Here is a 22,887-nt window from a genome sequence, read left to right on the forward strand (position 1 = left end):
TTTTTCCTTCATTATATGTTAGAAGAAATTACTTTTTTCATATTTGCGTGAATTCGCGTTCTATGGATTGATAGATGAATAATAATTCAAAGCACGCGTCCTGCATTTCTAGCAAAATGGAAGTTATGATAAAAAAAAAAAAAAAAATATATATATATATATATATATATATATATATATATATAGAGAGAGAGAGAGAGAGAGAGAGAGAGAGAGAGAGAAAGAGAAAGCAAAGTAAAATTTATATAATTTGTCGTTTTACAATTAAATGCAGTAAAAAAACATAAATGAATACGTCAGATGTACACTGATGGAAACTACAGATCTGAGTACGAGCACTATAATGCAATCATAGAGATAATTGTAGTACCTTCATACACGCGCGCGCGTGACGTCATCGCGAAACTTATCTTATTGTTAGGGAGGTTATGCAAATGGTATTATGTGTTATCTAGATTAAAATAAACAAAATAATTTTTTATAAAACACTTTGTATAAAAGATATTTTATTTCACATTATAATACTACAATGTGTTATTTTTGTTATTTTTAGCACAAATTACAAACAATTTAATACAAATTTCCAGTACAAATTAAATTAAATATATTAATATAGTGTATTTAATAAAACTTTTTTATACATAAGTATGTATAAAAAAATTACATAAATCATAGAAAATATGTAAATTAAAGACTGACTTGTCTGAATTATATTGTATCTTAGATATGGAAACTTGTTAAAAATCTCAGTCTATTTATAAAATGTTTCTCTAATTTATATCTAACAATATAACAATTTAAAAGAAAATGTATCTCCCCAAATAATATATAGAAGATATATAATATATATAATAATATATATAGAAAAATATTCTTAACATAAATTATTCATAACATTAACTCTGATAATAGTGGTATTTGAAATAATTTAAGATTGTTCGCGTTATTGTATTACGGTTCCTGAATATCTTTCGCTTTTCGATATTCACTTAACAAAATGGCAAATACTTGGCTGCGATTTCTTTTGCAGTTACGCTAAAATCAACAATAAAATGTACGTATCATAAAAGATATTGTAAAATAACATAAATTATCAACTTACTTGAGCAGTAACCCCTAGAAGCAGATCGGCATTAGAATATAATACCTTATGTAAGGATATCGTGATGATTTGCATAGTGTTTATTTGGGATTGAATAAAGCGAATGACATTCTTGATATTCGCCTTGTCTAATGCCGCATCACCTTCGTCCATAAGGAGAAACGGTATTTGCTTGTAACTGTGAAATAGGGGGAAAAAAGATTAAAATTATGTTTTTAACTCTTTACTGTTGGTTGTTATCTGCATTATAAAAGCATCAAAATGCATGTAAATGTATTAATCTTATAGGATAAAGATATACCGTTGAAATGCAAATAGTAATGCTAAACTAGCGAGTGATTTCTCTCCACCAGACAAATATTGCAATGGCTGAAAGTATTTAGATGGCGCTATGCAGTTGTAAATTATATTGCCCGCGTACGGTTCCTCGGGGTTATCTGCTAAGATAGTTGCTTGAGCCGACGTATCATTAACTAAACTCTGCATAGAAAATAAAGCAAGTCAGATATAAATTATAAAATACACATAAAAATAAACTATATAATATATATAAACAAAATCTTAAAGTAAAATTAAAAATGCCGACTTTGAGTATAGAATCTATTTCCACAGCAACAAAATCCAGGCAATCTTCAAACTGTTTGCATCTTTTTGCCTTCACTGACTTAAATTGATTTTGTATTTTATCACACTTATTACGGCAGGTTTGGAAGTTCGTATTTATCTCTTGTATTTGCTGCGCTATCGAACTTATCTTTTCATCAACCTGTATTTATCCAAATGAGATTTTCTAGCATATCTGACATAAATATACATAATGTACCTATATTATGTAAAATTATAAATGTTATATACCTTAAGATTGGGATTCATATCTTTAAATTCATTTTGAATCTTTGTAAGCTTTTCATTAAGTTGTGTAGCCATGTCGTGTAAATTTTCTTTTGTATAATTACGGATGTTTTCAGGAAATCGCGAGAAATCAATTTTTCTTAACACTTTACAACCATCTGACGATTCCACGTTTGAACTTGAGCTAGTTGTAAAAAAGCTATCTTCTGGCGTACGATGTGATGTCTCTGACATTGGAATAATAAAGTCTTCTATCTGTAATAATAATGTTATTATAACTGATGTTAAGCGAGATTCAAACCTAATGTCAAGTGATATTTAATGTTTGTATTAACAAATCTCTTAAACCTCATCTTTTACAATATATGTCCTTTAATTTTTTTAAAAACTCACAAACCTTGCATTCATTAATTATAGTGTTGCATTCTACTTTTTTCTGTTCTATTTTTTTTTGTACAACAATGAGCGCCTTCTGTCTCTCCAAATATAAATTTCCGATAACGTTAACTTGCGACCTGTACTGAGCCAATTTTTTTTCCGTATTTTCTAAATCCTTTTTTTTGTTTGTGTAATCATCTTTTAACTTCGACATTTCCGTTTCTTCTCGCTCAATTTTAATCTTTGCATCACGTTCTTGCTGATATGCCTTTTTCAGTTCTGCATCAGCTTGTTCTACAGCGCTTTTCCATTTTAATACTTTACCTTTTCACACAAAATTCGTACATATATGAGAACATTAATTGATTAGCGACCATACATTAACAAAAATATAATTTGGAAATTTACTTTCTGTATCATTCTCGTTTTCAAAGTGCAATTGATTCTTGATACGATCATATTGTTGTTCAAGTTCCATTTGTCTCTTTTTCTGCTCTTGATACAGTCTAAAAATTAATATTACACTTATTTTTTTATACACCTAGATTAAAAATTATATAAAAAATTAAATAAAAATTTTATACCGCAAATTATTCTTCTCATAGTAGTCAATATCCGGCACATTAATATCTTTACAAAAATCAACAAAGATTTTATCTTTAATTGCATTAACCTGTTTCTCCATGCTTTTAGTTTTTTCAACTCGTTTTTTAATATTGTCTTCAATTTCAGATATTGCCATCTAGAAGTTTTACGAATAATAGAAATATCTTTCTCTTGTACAGATCAATAAAAAGTTTTAATAGAGATATATATGTATATGAATTACAAATTATACATTAAATACATTTTGAATTATACATTAAAATACATACATTTAATTCAATTATTTCTCTATCAAGCCTGTCTAATTCTTCATTTAGCCGAACGATTTCGTCTTCCTACAAAATGTAGATTTTATGTATTATTATTTGATGATAGATCACATGTAATAAAACTAAGATATAAATTGTTCCTGCTTCTTAATTACGTACAGTGTCTTTTATATCTTTCTCAATGTATTTATTTTGGCGCTTGAGTTCTTCCATTGTTACATTAATTTCATCAAGTTCAGATTGGATAAGAGAGATTTTGGGCAGATCTCTGAATTCTTTCATTAATTGTGCCTATAAAATTGTACATATTATGTAAACCACTATATGTTAACTTGCTGCACTGATCTTGCAAAAAATTTACAACCTTTTGTTCCTTCAATGCCAATACTTGTTGGTCCCCCCATTGTTTTGCTTTTATAATTAAATCAGCCTGCCCACCAGACATTGTACCATCTTTACGATAAAAACATCCATCCAATGAAACACACTAAACGTAATAAATATATACTAGTTTCATAAATAAAATTGATATATAAAGATAAAGAAAATAATAATAAAATATACATGTATGATATATATACATATACAATATATACATATAATTACATCATTTCCTTTTTTCTTTTTATCATCAGATTGCGCTATTAGTCTCGCATCTTCAATAGTCTCGCAAACTAAAGTATTCTGAGTGACAAATAAAACCGCTTTGCTTATTTGTGTTGATGAAATGTTCAACACGTCATATAATAATTTAACATTTTTCGGCTCTTTTATATTACTGTAAAGTAATAACATTATGTTATATTATCCAAAAATACTTTTTTTTCCCTCTAATTACTCACCGTAAGTGTTCTTTTAACAATGTCGTTTTTATTGAATCAAGCGGTAAAAATGTTTCAATGCCTATTTGTTTCTTTTTTAAAAATTCAATGCATTGCATTGCTGTACGTCTGGTATCAACGACGATGGCATCCATATTTTTATTGAAAATTTTAGTTACCGCAACATTATAACGTGGATGAATAGGCTTACAAAAATCAGATAAGCGACCATACTAAAAAATAAAAGTTGTATTAACTCTTTGTGAACTTTTATAATCATCATTATATATATCTAAATTTTAATAATGATTAGTAGAAACGATACCACGCCATCAGAGTATAACTGTTTCAACTGTTGGATTGTTTCTTTTTTTTTAATCTGTCGCGAAATAGTATTCTTATCGATATCAATCTGGGAAAGCTTCTCTGAAATGTTTGCAATATCGTTCTCCAGACTGAACGATTTATTCATTGCATCAGTTTTTTTCTGCTTTAATTTCTCTGCTGTCTTTTCCATTAACGTTACTTTAGGTTCGACACTTTGCAATTTTTTGAGCCGCGTTTCGAAATTCTCCTTCGTTAATCTTGTCTGCTTTACTTTGTACTCCAAATCTTGCTTGCGCCTATTTTCGTTATCAAGTTTATCCTGATCCTTTTGTTGATCGCGCATCAGGCTATTTATTTGCTTTACTAAATTCGTTGTCCGGTATTCAGTTTCGTTCGTCAATTCCAGGTACTGTTTAACCTTAGGTGTGCATCATTATATTAGGCAAAAATTTATTATAAAGTAATGAAAAACGAAAAAATTTTTTTCATTAACTATTAAAATATAAATATCTACAGATATCGTATAAATATTATGGATTCGCAACGGTATACCTGAGAGTTGCTGAGTTCTATAGTGCTCGTCTGTGACGCTTTTCTTAACTCCGCTAATTTGTTGTCTATTTGTTTTAGCTCATCTTTTAATTCTTCGATTATTCTCTTGTTAGTATCACGCGCTTTACTTGCACTGTCTAAAAATACGCGAGCACAATCACGTTTTTTCTGCCAATGTGAGATGTTATCCTCAAAAACAACATATTCCAACTTCTTCGGGCGAATAATCTTCTCCATTTCCGAAATACCTTGTTCAATAGTTTCGAGAGAACTGAATAATGACTTAAATTGTGATTGTTTACGTTTTAGTAAATGTATCGCAGCTTCCTTATCGCGTAAATACTCATCTATTCGCGATTTGACTTCTTTTTCCCTATCTTGTAAGAATTCAGCTTCCTTCTTAATGAGGAGCAATCGAATTAATTGAAATTTTAATTTTTTCTTATTCTGTAATGTTCGATAATTATTTTATCACAACTATATGAAGAAAGATATAAACAGTAATTTCTAAAGATTTTTATAGTTTGAAAACAAATGTAACATACATATTGTTTTTTCAACCATAAATATGTTTCTGTTTCTGCTTTTTCTTCAGCGGCGCATTTCTTTTGAATTAATATCTGTTTTTTTCTTTGATGTTCAAAATTTACTGCTTCTTCCGCTTTCGAAAGTTCTAATTTTAATCTGCCGCAAACATCAAAATCTAGTAAATTTACCGAATCTTATAACAAAATTTGTACCATCAGTTAGAACAAAACAAAACTTGTACCTATTATATTCTGCTTTGTACGTAATTGAATTACTAGTCTGTTCGAACATCGCGGTTAGATCTTTTGGCATTTTCATTGCAAAACATTCAATGTAACCCTGAGGTATCAAAAAGTTCCCTGCCTTTATGTCCAAACCCATTTCTCGTAGTTCATTCAAATAAAATACATTCGTAACAGTCTGTATGGTAAGAGATGGATAATCAATCAGTGTCAAGTAGTGTAATAAAATAAGAAAACAATTTGACAAGATTGTAAATAATGCTGTAGAATTCCACCTTGTCATCTATGTTGTACTGACTGACTTCGCCGCTTATCTTCCTTGTGAAACTCTTTTTCGTTTCGTCTATCTTGAAGATCACGTTTACATAAGTGCTACTGTAATATATTAAACTTTTAAAATATCTAACAGTATATATCTAACAGTATAATATCTAACAGACATGAAATTAATTGAGAAATAAAGAAAATATATTTCTAATACCCTTCCATTGATTCTCCAACACCACAGATTAATAGATCATCTGTGCCAACACTAGATTTCATAAATGAATTTCCTTCATAAATGAGTTTTCTGAGGTTTTTAACACGCAAAGAGCTCGGCTCCCCCCCTAATGCAAAACTTATGGCGTCCATAATATTTGATTTTCCTAAAATACATAAAACATTTACATATCTTAATTAGAATATAAAAGTAATATGGTAAAAGGAACAAAGAAAAATTTATACGAAATAAAAGAGAGTAAAAGAAAAAAAATTAAAAATTTAAATTTACCTTAATCAATAATCTTATCTGTTATTTTATTAAACCAAATCAAATCAAATAATAAATATCGTTGAGTTAAATAATCTATTAATAATCTCTTAATAAATAATTATTTCCTATATTTATTTAATATATAATTATTTATTATACAAAAATGAAGAAATAAGAACAAGCTATTTGATATGCGGGAAAATAGTTTCGTTCTAAATCGAATAAAATGAAACGTTGGAAAGAGCATAAGAATCTCACCGGATCCATTTAGACCGATTATTGCTGTAAATGATCGGAGAGGGCCGATCGTTGTTATTCCCGAGAACGACTTGAAGTTGGAAATCACGATACTATCTAAAGAAATTGGCATTGTTAAGGCAAAGCGTTTATCGAATGCGAATAGACCAATGAGCAAGTGACCGTTGGTCAAACTCCGAAATTCTCGAAACTCCGGCCGGAATGCTCCGAATTCGAAATAACGCAGGGTTACCAATTTGCAAATTCCAAAGGGTGCATTGAGCTGCTAAGTAGCAATAAAATGTGATTGGTTCTTATCTTTGGATCCAACCAATCACACGTAATTGCTACTTACTTAGCCGCTCACTGAGTGGTTGTGCTCCTGGATGCAGCAGAAGTGTCGCGTCGTGAGATAGGTTTAACTGTAGAGCGCGAAGATTTAACCGGGTTTAACGGTAAATCAACAAACTATTTTATAAGTTAGTTATGAGTTTACGAAATAAAAACGAATACATATGTTTCAATAAAAGTGAGATCGCACAACATGAATGATGGCGTTCATGTTGTGCGATCTCACTTTTATTGAAATATATGTATTTGTTTTTATTTCAACCAACCAGAATAAAAATGTGATTATCGCATCATTGTTTAAATGTGAAACAGATTTGCAAAATAGAATGTATGTTGTATAATAAATTAAAATACGCACAAGCGCGATATTGCATATTAAGTTACTGCTTTATCATTATTGTTATTGATATTGTTGAAATATGTGTAATAAATTGCTGCTCTCGGATACACACGTCTCATTAACGCAATAAAATCAATTGTTTGTTCTAGCAGTTTGTTCGCAAGTTTTTATTAAAGTCAAGTTTTGAAAGCTATTTACATTACTCACAACATAACTCATGTCTCACACAATTGCTATCAGGCTTATTCTAACTTATACTATAGATATATATATATATATATGACCTAATTTATCAAAAAGTATGATAGTCTTGCAGTGATTTCAAAGTAATATGAAAAATGTGAATAAATTTAGAAATAATAATAATAATACGTTAATATTTTGTAATATTTATATATTCTTCTTTGAAGACAAAATTAAAAATCATCCACAGCGAATATATATATATATAAATATATATGTAAGAAAAGAAAATAGTTGTTCCTTTTAAATAATAAACGTCTACAAAACATGTGTAGGACATGTAGTCAGGTCGAGTGTTAACACTTTGCTCTCCAAACACTCGCCTACCTGTAATTCATATATAACAAGTATAGTCGACTCTAATGAAGAGTCACATGTGAAATGATATGCAATCTACTTACATCCGGGCATATTCCGATGAGCGCATCTGCGTGCGAGTAAAATTCCTCTTTCAATGATATAACAATCGTCTGCAGCGAGCTCGTTTTGTCGCGGATGTAGCTGGCCACCTTTCCTATGTTAGTATTATCGAGGGCCGCGTCGATCTCATCCAGAACGAAAAATGGCGCAGGTTGGAAACTGAACATAGACGAACAGTAAATGTTAATTAACCATCCGTCGTATTCGAATTATATCATCAACTTGATTTTGCGTAAGAAATATTAACCTGTGAATTGCGAATAATAGAGCTAGTGCAGCGACGGTTTTTTCTCCACCAGACAAATTAGACATTGGCTGAAATCGTTTGCCAGGAGCCACGCAGTTATAATTAATGCCGTCCAAGTAGGGTTCTTCAGGATTTTCTGGTCCAAGGAATGCCTGAGCGGATTGATTCTTTGCCAGACTCTGAAATAGCCACAACATATATGATGAATATATGATGATAAATATGATTAATATAAATTATAAATTTATTTGAAAAGTATATATTTGTTTCGCCAATAAGTGATAACAAGAAACTCTATTTTTAAATCGACAACATTTGGCAGTGTCATGACAATTCGACCATTGGTTTTGATCGGATTAATCGTCAAGACGTTTCGACCATAGGTTTTGGTCTTTTATATTTATATATTTATTTGTAGACAAATTATTGTATAAATGTTTTTACAAACTCATTATTTCCCAAACCTTATAAATAGGATCAATCTCGTTCGCCACATGTTCAAAACATGCCATGAATCTGTCGTGTCGTTCTTTTTTCACCTTCTCGAATTGTGTCTTCGCTTTCTTTGCTTTCTTACGAGACTGCTCGAACTCTTCATTAGTCTCTTGTAATTTCTCTTTCGCCAAATACAATTTTTGAATTGCCTAAGAGAAAGAAAATATTTTTATATTTTTATAACTTTTTACGTTTACCGACATATCATTTCTAATATACAAATTTGTTGTAAACCTTCATATTTGGAGCTTGTATGCGTTGTATTGTATTTTGCAAATCGTTGATTGTTTTCGTTAACTTGTCGGTTGTCTTTTTGATATCTTCTTCGTCCACATCTTTCAGATTTTCGGACAAAAGCGCATAGTCTATGGTAATCCTCTTTTCGCGTTCATACTGCTGTTGCGTATTTACTGATGAATCATTATTAGTTTCACTTCCATTTGCCGCACTCGTCTCACCTGCTATATCTTCCATATTTCCGTGCAACATAGGTATTGCAATGTCTTCCATCTACATATTATTAAATACATTAGTAATTTAAAATAATACGCATAATATATACTTGAATGATGCAATCTCATTTTGACGACTCAACAAACCTTGCATTGCATCAAAATAGCATGTCGTTCGGCCTTCTTCTGTTCGATCTTTGATTCAATTATGTTAAGCTGCTTCTGAGCTGCCTGAATGTCCTTTGCGATAGCTCCCACTTCACGCCTAGCTTTACCAATTTCGTCTTCTTTCTGATCAACCTCCATCTTTTTAGCATTGCGAGACGATTTCAATTGTTCCATTTGTTGCTCATCGTGGTCGATCTCTGCTTTTTGATTAGATTCGGTTTGCTTCGCGGATTCAAGTTTATCCTCTGCATCTTGCACCGCTCGTTCCCATCGCAAAACATTGCCTATGGTATAAGTAAAATATTAAAATGCAAAAACTGATAACATAGTACATACAAAGTATAAAATAAAAACACTTCTTCATATAATGTGAGATTTTATGCAAAAGTTTATATATTTTCATAACATACTTTCTGTATCACGTTGCTTCTCAAAATCCAATTGATTATAAATGCGATTGCATTGATTGTCAAACTCCATTCTTTTCTTTGCTCTTTCTTGTTGCGATCTGGAATCATAGTACATTCGACACTTTAGCATCTATATCTAAGATAATACAATCCTTATCTAACAACATAATTTCTTCGTACCTTAATTCTCTTTCTTCATATTGACGGATATTAGAAACTCCTATCTGTTCACAAAAACTGGCAAATACGTCGTCCTCAACATTGTTCATTTTTTCTTTGATGTTTTGTATTTCTTGATCTCTTTCAGCCATAGTCTTCTCAATAGCGGCTATTGCAGGCTATACATAAAAAATATTGAAGCATTTCGTTCAAATATGAATAAATATATGTATGCAAATATACAAAATCTACTTCTTAAAACTTACACCAAACATATTTAACTCGTTTTGCAGACCCTCTAACTCCACTTCAAGATCCGCGATTTGTTTTTGCTATAATAAAAATTGTATCCACATGGTTTTTAAATAATTACATAATCGCATAAAGTATAAACAATGCAATGCATAATACTCACTGTTGCAGACAAGTCGCTTTTGTTGTATTTTAAGCGAGTCTCTAAACCACGTATTTGAGATTCAACCGTGTTCAATTCGGATTCCTTGCGCGATTTTTTCAAAGATTCTCTCAGTTCTTCCGTTAATTTTTCCTGTAAATAAAAAAATTAAATATATTTTTATCCCTATAATATATAGAAATAAAAAATACATTACCTTTTGCGCCTTTAATTGAGACATCTGTTTTTCATCCCATCTCTTCGCTTTCTTTGCAAGATCCAAACTGCCTCCAGATATTATACCAGCTTTCTGGTAAAATGTACCGTCTAATGCGACACACTGTAAATATTTTGCATATGTATCATAGTTTAGATTATTACTTTGTTTAAGAAAAAATAAAGATAATATGTATACACTTACATCATATCTAGTTTTCTTGTCCATCTCGTACGCTACTTTATTAGCATCCTCCGGTGTTTCGCATACAAGAGCATTATTAGTTGCAAAGAGAACTGCTCTATCAATGTCCTTTGGGGAAAAATGCAACACATCGTACAACAACTTCACGTTCTTAGGTTCTTGTATGTTGCTGCAAAACAGTATATAATCATTATAAAATAACAAAAAGATATAGTAATGTTAAAATAGAATCATGTAACGATTAATTTATTTACCGAAGACGTTCTTTAAGTGGTTTAGCTTGTATGTAATCAAGCGGAAGAAATGTTTCTGGCTCGAGATACTGCTCCTTCAAATATTGGATACACTGTCTGGCAGTTTTCTCAGTATCCACTACAATAGCCTCCATGTATTTACCAAGTACTTTCGTAATCGCAACATTATACCGCTTGTGAATTGGTTCGCACATGTTGTACATCCGATCATACTGAAGAAAAAGAAACACTTGAGTCATTTCGTTTTTTTTTTATTTTAAAAAAAATAGGAAGAAATAACGCACCACTCCAGGAAACAGACGCTTAAAATTCTCCACAATTTCCGTCTTTTTCTTGTTCCTAGATACTTCGTGCTTATCAACTTTAGCATCACCAAGCTGTTCGGAGATGCTCTCCAACTCTCGTTGCAAATTCTGAATCTTATCCTTCGACGTGCCTACATCGGACTGCAAGTCAGCTCTGAGCTTTTTCTGATCCTCCAATGCAGCCTCCGATGTTTTTATATGCTCCTCCAACTTTTCCACTCGCTTGAGCGCCTCATCTCGCATATGACCTTTCTGCTTATGCTTATTCTCTATCTCGGTTTTCTTCCTGCCTTCATTGTCGAGCCTATCTTGATCTGACTTTTGTTCACGATTAATAGAATCGAGAAGTTGAAGGTACCTCGCGGATTGCTTGCCAGCTTCCTCTTTTAGACGATTATATTCCTGTACCTTAAATTATTTCAGTTAATTAGATCATTACAATGCAATTTGCGTTTTATTCAAAATAGCTGTAAATTAAATAATGGCGTGCCTTGAGATTTTGCGAATATTACGTAATTTATTTGTACCTGTTCATCTTCCAATTGCACATCTCTCCCTTGTAATTGGGATTGCCCTGCTATACTCGCTTCGTAAGTAGCTTTAGCTTCTTCCACCTGTCGCAATTCCTCCTGCAGTTCGTGTATATCCTTTTTATGAGCTTCGTCCGCGATACGCGCCTGAGCTAAAGATTTGCGTGCAGATTCCACCTTCTTCTGCATATGTGCGACACGTTCTTTAGCTTTAATAAACGTTGGTCTCTTTTTTGTGATTTCTACTTCCACTTCTCTGATATCTTGCTCTATCTTAGCAAGATCTCTGCCCAGTTTAGCGGCTTCTTTTTTCTTCTCCTTCAACAATTCTTCAGCCTTCTCCTTCCTCTTCTCGACTTTTACAATTTCGGTCTGCTTCTTCTCTTGAGCTTTCTCAAGCAAAGTAGTACTCCTTTCATTGTGATATAATCGAAACAGATGTAATTCTACTTGCTTTTCCATCTAAAAACAAAAGATAAATATTTGTCATTAACAGTTACGTAAATACATAGGTAAAAGAAAAGATATATATATATATATATATAAATTAGAATTATGTTAATGACAAATATATATATATATAATTCTAATTTCTTGCTCAATACGTATAATATTAAATATTACAGAAAACTTAAATACACACGTATTCTTCCTTGAGACGTTGATATTTTTCAGCCTCTTCTTTTTCTAACTTTGCTTCTTTTCTTTCAGCAGCAATCCCTTTCTTTTTCTGATACGAAAACTGGGTTTCCTCTTCAGCTTTCAACATTTCTGTTTTTAATCTACAATATTACTTTTATTATTTACAAGCACATTACCAAGGATAGCTAATGGCATTTGAGAACTTACCTTTCATATTCTGTTTTTAATGAACCAGAGTTGCTGATCTCCTCAAACAGAGCAGTGCGTTCCTTTGGATTTTTCATGGCTATAGATTCAACCGCACCTTGGAATACCAAAAAGTTCTTTGCTTTAACATTAATACCAAGGTGCTCCAACTCATTAAGATACACTTGACTGGTGACAACCTGTGGCGAAAAACATTTTGAGGATCTTGAATTACGTACGTGCAACTGAATAAAGATCCAGCTGTTAAACTCACATTGTTATTGATTCTGTGTTCTGAAGAAGAACCTTGCACTGAACGCATAAAGCTTTTCTCAGTTCCGTCTTCCAACTCGAATACAGCTGTTACCGAAGCGCTATATTCAACAGAAAGCTTATGGTTTTTACATAATTCAAGAGGTGAAACATACAAATTGTAACGCACAACTCCAGGAATCTGTAAATCAGCATCGTTGTGCACATGTCAAATTACCTTCGTGCTACTGGCATTCCAATGGACGCGCCGTGAATGAGCTCGCTGAATCTCTTGACTCGCAGACTGCTAGTCTTCTCGCCCATGACGAAACTGATAGCGTCCATGAAATTAGACTTTCCTGTGGCATGCAACAAGGAGAGTCACAGTCACATAGTTTCCTTATTACGTCTGTCAGCACAAAACGTCATACGTTTGCGCCGCGTAACTTGCGTTCAACGAACAACGATTGAGCGAGCAATTTTTGGAAAACTAGGATCTAACTCAATAAATCTAGAAGTGTACAGCTATCTCCGACAAACAGCCATCGCTCAAGCGTTGCATTTGCCGAATGCATCTATTGTTGACACACAGAACGATAACCTACCGGATCCATTGGGGCCAACCACTGCTGTAAAGGACTTCAGTGGGCCGATAATAAGCTTCCCTTTGTAAGACTTGAAATTCTCGACTTCGATATGCTTCAAGAACGCCGGCATTCTTGAAGATGATCAAATAAAACGTGTGAAATCCGAAAGTAGCGTAATTGGCGCCACAAAATTCCCAACACAATCAGGCATCACCGTTGAAACTACTGTTCTCTTCAACCAGGAGTAAAAACGAGAAGGAGGCTGGAGGAATTCCGTTTTCCGTTACGTTAGAAACGCGGGAACTTGCGATCGCAGTGCCATCTACAGATAATTGCGTGTATGTCGTCATCTAAAATCTTATGTACTACTACAAAATACATAAATGGACATAATTTTATGTAAATAAAGGAGTAGATGAGATAAACAATCTCAAAAAAAAAATATATATATATATATATTATTTGTTTAAAGCTTTGACAAAGGTTTAAAGACAAAATTGATAAAACACATGCACTAGGGCTATAAATGTATCAACCAATGAGACGCTGAGCGCATTCTTAAGCATCGCCATATTTGATTTTATTAAAAGTTTCATTGGTTGATATGTATGTATGTATGTATTTGTATATATCGACCAATAAAACTCTTAGTATAAATAAATTAATTAATTAATAAATAATTATATATTTTTATAATTATTTATATAATTATATATATATGTATATGTATGTATATCATGCATTTCAAAATTTATTGGCAGTATACCACCAGACGAGTAATATTATAAATTAATTATCAACCTCAGGCAAATTACCGTGATTTAAAAAAATATATATATAAATCATTGAGAGGGTCCGGAGATAATTGAAGAATATCGATATTATCGACTATCGATATGTAAAATTTTTTTAATCACCGACATATTTAAATAATTATCTTTTAACGAATTTACATTATCTTTTAAATTCATACTTTATTAATACAAATTATTATATATAGATACTTCATAAATAAAAGTGCATATTTACGACCTAATAATATCATATATTGCCGCAAAACTACATTTTTAAAATAAATTTTCAATTTTATTAGTACCTTTATAGGAACGTACCCATATTATACCAAATTAAAGCATAGAATATGTTCTCCGATTTTTTTCACGTGCAAATTACTAAATTAATAGGAATAATCACGTATTTTGTGTGATATATACACACACATTTTCGATATAGTAGAAGTTCTTATAATAGTTTGTGTGGTTTTAAGCAGTATTTCTCACTACACAACTTTTTATGTCCATAATCTAATTCTTTTTATATGTTAAGCAACAAGACATTGATATAAAAAATATTCTAAATAAAATATTACGTATGACAAGTTATAATAATTATCGATTAATTTAATCAGATCGAGTTTGGTCGAAGTTACTCCCAAAATTTGTATTATTACGTATTGAAATTCAGACAGCATGAGATTTGATTAAGAGGAATAGAAAGCAAGGATTTCTTTCAAGATCAATGCGTAACGATCTCTTGACGCAACGATAGACGAAATTATTGAGGAAGATGGCGCCACCCATAGAAACGCTTTTATAAAATGATTATCGCGCTATATACATACAATATTTGAAAAAAAATTGTAGATACAAAATGTAAAGAGATGATAACGTAATTTAATAATTAATATACTGCTATAAATATACTGATTGTCCGATTATTAATGGACTTTTTATTTTTTATCTCAAACCAGCTTCTCAAAACTAAAAAAAAAACTAAAATCTCGTATAAATTTTATAAAGTTCATGTTTTGCGTCAGATGAATTTTAGTAAATAAAAGTACGTACAATATATATATATATATATATATATGTATGTATATTTATCCGTTTTTGGCGTACAAATTTTATTTGCTGTTACATATTAAAAAGAATTAAATATTATACTTTAATGAATTTTTAAAATTTTCTCTAAATAATTTCACAATCGTGATCTTTCGTTTTTGCTCGCTCTCGATGTGGGTCCATTTGGGTGAGATAGGAGATATATTCTACCTACTTTTTGTGCAACGTGACTTTATGAGAAAAAAGAAATAAAAAGAAAATAATGGTCAAAGAAATAAGAGAATTATAACAATTAGAAATTAAAACGTAACATTAACGTCCACTTTCATCCTACTATACATTTTATATTATATTTAAACTAAAAAGAATATTGTTTATATAACAATATATAACAACTGATATAAAACTATGCGAATCAAGCACAATATTAAATTACGAGTAGTTATGGCGAATCCAAATATATATAGGATATTTATTTTTTTTTTACAGTGCTTTTGATTCAATCCGAATCAATTTATAAAATCTTTAACTAGAAACATACATGTATAAAAATGATCGCTACTATATATAGTGAAAAATTAATACAACGTTATTATCACGAACGGCGATAAGAAATGCTTATCAAGGTGAAAAATTGGCCATTGTTATTAAAATTGCTAATATTAATATCAATATTATTAAGCTGTTAATATTCAAGCAAGTAAAGACGTATTACATCGAAAGACGTTTACGTCAAAAGTGAGACACTCGTGATCTGTGTCTCAATCAGTGATTCGACTCCATTCGTCGAAGGACGGACTTTAGGGTACGGGGCTACGAAGGGCACGCGAGTGAAACAGGATGGAGGACGGTGAGAGGGTGAAACTCGGTGAAAGAGGTAGACGAATCCGAGGGGGTGAAGGCGTTATCGGCCGTGAATAATGCGCGGTGGCGTACGCGTCCCGTGCGTGCGTCCCGTCTCGTTCATGCTCGTGTGTTCGATTCGGCGACTCGGCTGGATGGATTGATAAAGATTAAAGGTAAAGGGAGGTGGCAGAGGGTCCAGGGGTGTTTTGGAGTTAGGCGACAGAAGTCAGCCAGCGAAACGAAGCGGGCGCTCGTTCGTGTGGGGGATGATGTCACATAGGGGTTTCCCCCTTGTCCATTCCCTTCCCCTCCCCTCTTCTTCCCTTCTACGCCAAGCGTAAATACATACAGATGCAGGCCGGATTGATGCATTGACCGAGCGCAGTGACGTAGGTATCCCACGTGTCGCGGCAGACGCTTTTCTTATCCACGATTGCTCGTGTCGACGACCTCCGTTGCTGTAATTTTGACTAATTAGAAAGATTCTCTGCAATTTTGGAATAATCTAGGGCTGATCGATTGACCTCCTGAACTACTTCTCCGAATATTCATTTTATAGTCATTCAGTTTTCTCATATTCTTGTTAGAATAATTTTGCTCAAATTTACTTCGATATTTCGCTGTTACTCCTCTTTTTGCAGAAACTTTGCTTCATATAGAGAAATATTTGCATTAAAAATATTACAGAAAGAGAAGAGAGGATTTTTAATAAAAGACCAAAAGTACAATGGAAAAATTAAAAGAGAATTGTTGCATTTTTGTAAAAATCTAAGAATTTTTTTATTCGATAGCTAGGTAGTTCTTATATCATTTTTTAGATCACATATTCAGATCTTTGAGATAAGAAAGAGATCATATTAATTTTTAAAACAAAATGTCTCTTTAAATATTATTTTTTTTCTCCTACCGTTTTCATTATGCATTCGTCACTTGAATTATTGCATCTCGCGTTTATCAACAACTGCGTATCCGGTGAGCCAAAGCAAACAGCGCGCCTTTTCTGTCTCGATGATCAATCAGACATTATCTTTGTGAAAACACGCTACTACATGAGACATCAATTTTTACGCGATACGCGCGCTAATCATGCAGAAGCAATGCTGTGCATAATTTTTAATTATTAGAGTTTCCCGTTATTCTTAAATAGCTATTGTTACCGCTAAGTGAGAAATATATTTTTCTTTTATTAAAACCATTTTCAAGACATTAATATAAAAGAAACGACATTATAGATCACTAACTTTTGCATCTTGAACATGCTAAAAGCGTGCGAAAAGCGAGATAACGGCTACATTTAGCGTAGACTAAGCAGAGACGGAAGTTACAATTACTAATAAGCGGCAGTCGAACATTACAGTTGTAAATTGCAGTTATTACAATTGTATAGCTACAGCTAAATAACTTCGATTGTTACAAGGTGGCAACAACACGCCTCTGCTAAAGAAATGTTAAGGAAGACTTCGACCAAAATTTGATTTGATGGTGAGAAGACGAGCACTATTATAGGTACCGTGATATATGCCTCGGAAGACAAGACGCCCTTAGGGAAGACGTTCTACGCCAATGCGAGCGGAGCTTCGCTCGCCTCGGTATGACTCACACGATCTCTCTCTCTCGCGCGCAGCTTCCCCTGTTCCCGTACGGTCCCGTATCGCAGCCGTGCACAATGGAGAATAGCAAATGCAGTAAAGGTAACTCACGTTCGCCATGGCCGGGGCCAGCAATACTAGTCCGAGTTCTCCCCTTGTTCTTCCTGGAGTACCCGCGGGCCACGTGGCACGATTTTCACCCCCGTCGCTATATCCTTCCAGTAGCGATCGTGGCAACGATCTCTCCGTCGACCGTCGTCGTGAGATATGTATTATATCGTTTCCACGCGATCGCGGACGGACTCGACCGACGGCGACGGCTTGTGCTGTCTCCCCATCATCTTATCGCGATTTCTTCCCCGCGTATCTCGCCTCTCGCGATTCTTACATTCAGATGCAGATGATATCTGTGAGCCATTTTATAAAACTGCAGCAATTGTAACACCAAACGATGCATGCCAGAGCGCGCGTTAGTGATACGTACATTTTGTAACTTTATACTTCGCAGAGATACCGATATGGATTTATTAATTGCGAATAACAGTTTATCTTCAATCCATAGATGATAAAAGTGTATTTTTATGTTTATGCATTTCCTTTTCTAGTGTCTTGATATAGTGCTATTGCATGTATAGAAATATACAGATATATATACTGTTTTTACTTTTATTTATTTTTTATTCCAGTAAGCCTTCGACAGTATGGCAGCAAATTGGAAAATTAATTCAATGAGAAATTGTTAGCAAATTGACAGCGGAAACTGAGCAGAATCTATCGAATGTAGATTCATAGCTTTATTTCTGCTGTCAATCTACATCAAATTATGTAGTAAATATGTAAAAATCTGCTAGATTTCTGCCGTTAATCTGCCATCACATTTTATTAATGAACTATATTTTTACCAGGATTCTGCCAATAATATTATTGTACCTTAATAAAAGATGCGTACCTAGACTTGTCTGGTATGCATCTTTTATCCGTATATATAATTTAAAATTTTTAATAAAAATAGCATACATCCATATATATTATACTGAAATGCCAGGAAAATAATTAATTATTATTAAATGTTCTTTGTTCTCATTGTTCTCATTGTTATTATTAAAAAATAAGAAAGGAGATGAGAGAAATGGCGTATGGTACGAAATAAAATTTTGATTGAAGTTTCTGTGCTGTGTGGTGAGACTCTCGAAAATATGCGACCAGAGAACGGAACCGTAAACGACCAATTCATGCGGTGAGCGCCTGGGAGCGAGGATCCTCAATTAAACAATTATACTTAAATTGAGTGGAATTCCCACCGCGGTGCCCGCATGTTCGTTAACGATCGTCATTCGTGCGCACCTACGATCTGTTAAGGTATACGCAGACACCGAGCTAAATAGCCTTTGATCAGGTACACGTGGACCCACATGTATCGAAATTTATGAATCATGAGATTGACCGAAATTGAGATTGACGATAAGTTTACGATTATGGTGGACGTACGGGTGAAAAGCCGCTGTGATAATTCGAGCGGAGAAATTGTCGACCCTGCGAAATATTCGTTGAGATAAGCGAAGACACTGATATTATCTGGAAAAAGTGGCATAAAGCTGCATCTTCCTTATTTTAAGGAAAGAGAAAATTTTATAAAAATATTTAAAATATAATTGTTAAAAAGTATACCTAATTTTAGTAATTTTCCAAAATAAAAAAATATAATAATAGCGTATGTAAATCACATAGAGAATATAATAATGAAGCATTATAGTATAGAGGAATATGTAAAACATAACGAAGTATGATACAAAAAATATTATAATATACAGATCAATAAGAAACTAAAAGCAAACGCTTGAAAATTCTACGCGATGAAGAATAATTAAGATAGTTCAGTGCAACAATTTATAATTTAACCTACTTTGAGAAGTTGAGAGAATTAATCCCCTTAGAGTTGAGAAAGTTAAACTTCAAAACTATTTTCTTAAGTTTTAGAAAAGTAGCTTAAATCGCTGCTGCATTGAGAAATCTTTAATTACACTTGGAATCTTATACATGTCAAGCTTTATTTTTATTGACCTTCTACTACTATTACTTTCAATCATTTGTACCGCTCAATCCGTACGGTTATCAAACAATTCGCAGAATTGTAGATAGAAATTTTTTCATAGAAGGAGAAATTAATACTGCAGAGTCGATATCTGTTCTATGCATATGAATGTGCGCAGTATAATCTTTATTTACGGCTTACGTGAGTGCCCTCACCTTTGCTCGCTTCTGCACACCGCGTTGATAGCGATAAGTCGCTCTGCTTTATTTTCCTCATTTGATCGACTCTCTTATATTCAAGTTTCCTTATAATAACGCAGACAGCGTAATTATATTATTATTATTATTATTATTATTTAAAAAAGGAATTGTAATATTTTTTATAAACCTATATGAAAATGATTTTTTATAATAAAATATAATATATAAAATAAAATATTTATTTGTGCGAAAAGTACAGCAATATATAATTTAATATGATTTGAAAGAATTATTTTTCTAACAGCATATTTTCTTCAATTCTCTCTTATCATATATAAATTTTCGAAATAAGATAGGAAAAGAGAATAAAAAAATCAAAATATCTTGAAACAAAATACATTTATTTCATGACAAGTTTATTTAATAGATATTCTAAGTATGATATATTTATACCTCTTATATCTATTTAATACTAATGAACATTTAAACGATATTAAATCACAAACTTCAATTATTTTATTTTAAAATCAAAGAGAGAAAACGCCGTAATCGGTCAGGACTGGATCTTGCTTGTCCGAATAATATATTAATTCTTGAGTGACTTTTTCCGTACAATTCTTATGCCCTGGCAGACCACGCGCCGTTACTTTCGGACATAACGCAGTCTCAACCAAAGCCAGAACGATACAATCACACAATTAAATTACGGCGTTTTCTCCCTTTGTATATCTTACACGGTCGTATAATCTCATACTTATTGTTTATTTTAAAAGCTGTATACTGTTTTCAACTATATATATAAAAATGCTAGGAATCAATAGAACATAGATTAAAATTATGCTGGCGTTAATCAAACTAACTCTTAACAATTTTATCGCCACAGTATTCAGGTTCAATTTCCACTTGACGACTTCAGTATTCCAACATCCAACGAGATACATGTGACGTTCTCGCAGAGACGAAAACAGAGGGAAAATCACGGAGACGGCGAAATATGTACGTGCGGACGTTACAGACTCGGCATGTCAGTATTTAAACACGAGAAGGTAAGACCAGGGGAGAATGAAATCGGCGGTCCATTGTGCTCAGGTGTGAGGCGTGTGCGCGCGATGGTAGGATCTGCAAGGGTGACCAGGGGATCAGGGGGAAAGCGGGGCAGAGGGGGGCGAAACAGGGGTAGATTTGCACACGCGGCACGAGCCGCTCCAACAAAGGGATGGAACAGATTGGAAGCCATTCATTCACTCGCTCGCCCTGTCTTTTTCCCCTGTATTTGACCGAGAGAGCATCGACCACCCCCGTCCACCCCCTGCCCCCACCCCGTTCTCGAATCGTGGAGTTTAACTCTCGGGATCACCCTCCTGCGGTACAGGTACAGTCAATCGCGTCACTAATTCTAAGTTTCATTAGGGAGTCTTTGTAATGCTGCAATGTAACGTACGGCAACTATAACGGCGAGCGATGAAGTTCCCTGATACAGACAACTACAACTTGCGATGGCAATTGTTATCGCTAGCGTATCGTTTATCTCTTTTGAAAGATTATAATTTTGTTATAACTTACAGATAACTTGATTTTTAACTTATACGTAAAAATCAAATCAACTAAAACATGTAATTCGTAATACAAAATATTTCACGAATATTGAAGTAAAGATCGATATATCGATACAATATCAATAAATAAATTCAAAATAGATTTTAATAATGTAAGTTCATGAAATACAGTTTTATGTTTTTACAATATTGAAAATGCATTACAATTGGTAGATACATTTCTTCTTACCTAAATAACGTTAAAAATTGAATTTATCGATATCACAGCGACTTTCAATCCTTTCACGGGGAAGATTCAAATCTTTTATAAGGGACCTGACATCGACTTCTTCACGAGCTAAAATGATAACGCAAATAAGATCCACCTGGTGAACGATACGAATGCTATTCCTCCAGTTATTACTCGGCCCTCGTGCGAGCGGCTCGAGATTCAATAACGGCGAACGAGTGAGTACTAAAAGCCTTTTAACGTGACCGACTGTACGTGGGGTACCTTCCCAGTCAGGGGGGTGAAGAACCCCGCAACCACCCTCGAGCCACGTTCCGCGCACCGTGCGAGTAGTTATACGTGCGCAGATTCGTATGTACTTATGCACCCCCGAAAAGAAGGACAAAGAGAAAGAGAGAGAGAGAGAGAGAGAGAGAAGAGAAGATGGGAAAAGGGACGCTCGGAGGGGTAGGTTATGTTCTTTCCGCCTGCGTGCTCCTCTATTCAAGTTATTGCATTACTGGCTTAGCTTTGCTACCCCATAGCCGCCCCTTTTCCCGTGCGCGGAACGGCGCGGCTACCCCATCATTCACATCCAATATCCACCGCGGCTGCATTTCGCAGTGCACACCTTCGCAGAATGCATAACCGCCGAATCCCTTTAAACTCCATCTCTCTTACACCGTCCGAATACCTGTCTGTGTGAGTGTTTTCGGATTAATAGCCGTCCGCTGTCTATAGATGAGTAATTGTCCCAGGCATTCGGAGCGCGACAGATTATTATTAAAGATAACACATTATTGTTAAAGACAATAAGCAGATTTGTCATCTATATGCTTCTATAGAAATGATTAGCTTTGCACACTTTATATATATTATAATAATTGTACATATAGATAATAATAATAATAATAATAATAATAATAATAATAATAATATATTATAATAATTTTTAGAATATATTCGATACTTTCGAATATATTCTAAAATTTATTAAATCGTCCTCACTAAGAAGCAGGAATATAAAAAGATATAGATACATATATTTTGTAATAATGTCATATCTCTAATAATAAAATGTAATTGTGTTC

The 22,887-nt window shown here is 33.2% G+C and overlaps 2 protein-coding genes across 2 annotated transcripts in view; both read right to left on the reverse strand.

The window, feature by feature from the left end:
- Positions 1 to 600: 600 nt before the first annotated feature.
- Positions 601 to 7,198, reverse strand: LOC139810152 (structural maintenance of chromosomes protein 1A-like). Its single transcript, XM_071773462.1, is given in 20 exon segments — positions 601 to 1,035; positions 1,103 to 1,280; positions 1,404 to 1,600; positions 1,602 to 1,868; positions 1,958 to 2,209; positions 2,352 to 2,656; positions 2,741 to 2,838; positions 2,917 to 3,074; positions 3,208 to 3,273; positions 3,367 to 3,498; positions 3,572 to 3,694; positions 3,814 to 3,985; positions 4,050 to 4,261; positions 4,354 to 4,773; positions 4,908 to 5,354; positions 5,453 to 5,591; positions 5,677 to 5,855; positions 5,953 to 6,024; positions 6,179 to 6,324; positions 6,690 to 7,198. Coding segments are annotated over 20 exon segments (3,759 nt in total). The 5' UTR covers positions 6,802 to 7,198; the 3' UTR covers positions 601 to 951.
- Positions 7,199 to 7,511: 313 nt separating this feature from the next.
- Smc1 (structural maintenance of chromosomes 1) overlaps positions 7,512 to 22,887 on the reverse strand; it is a 37,918-nt gene continuing 22,542 nt past the window's right edge. Inside the window, exons 2-21 of the mRNA XM_071772446.1 lie at positions 13,543 to 13,846; positions 13,176 to 13,296; positions 12,960 to 13,059; positions 12,707 to 12,885; positions 12,501 to 12,639; positions 11,855 to 12,319; positions 11,307 to 11,735; positions 11,023 to 11,234; positions 10,769 to 10,937; positions 10,565 to 10,687; positions 10,369 to 10,500; positions 10,220 to 10,285; positions 9,975 to 10,132; positions 9,795 to 9,892; positions 9,364 to 9,668; positions 8,999 to 9,274; positions 8,734 to 8,913; positions 8,270 to 8,448; positions 8,004 to 8,181; positions 7,512 to 7,929 (exon numbers count right to left, since the gene is read on the reverse strand). Coding sequence (XP_071628547.1) covers positions 7,861 to 7,929; positions 8,004 to 8,181; positions 8,270 to 8,448; positions 8,734 to 8,913; positions 8,999 to 9,274; positions 9,364 to 9,668; positions 9,795 to 9,892; positions 9,975 to 10,132; positions 10,220 to 10,285; positions 10,369 to 10,500; positions 10,565 to 10,687; positions 10,769 to 10,937; positions 11,023 to 11,234; positions 11,307 to 11,735; positions 11,855 to 12,319; positions 12,501 to 12,639; positions 12,707 to 12,885; positions 12,960 to 13,059; positions 13,176 to 13,296; positions 13,543 to 13,654 — 3,690 coding nt within the window. The 5' untranslated portion in view covers positions 13,655 to 13,846 and the 3' untranslated portion in view covers positions 7,512 to 7,860. The remainder of the gene's footprint in view (positions 7,930 to 8,003; positions 8,182 to 8,269; positions 8,449 to 8,733; positions 8,914 to 8,998; positions 9,275 to 9,363; positions 9,669 to 9,794; positions 9,893 to 9,974; positions 10,133 to 10,219; positions 10,286 to 10,368; positions 10,501 to 10,564; positions 10,688 to 10,768; positions 10,938 to 11,022; positions 11,235 to 11,306; positions 11,736 to 11,854; positions 12,320 to 12,500; positions 12,640 to 12,706; positions 12,886 to 12,959; positions 13,060 to 13,175; positions 13,297 to 13,542; positions 13,847 to 22,887) is intronic.

Source organism: Temnothorax longispinosus, chromosome 3 (genome assembly GCF_030848805.1).
Source record: "Temnothorax longispinosus isolate EJ_2023e chromosome 3, Tlon_JGU_v1, whole genome shotgun sequence".
In the NCBI taxonomy this organism is placed as follows: domain Eukaryota; kingdom Metazoa; phylum Arthropoda; class Insecta; order Hymenoptera; family Formicidae; genus Temnothorax; species Temnothorax longispinosus.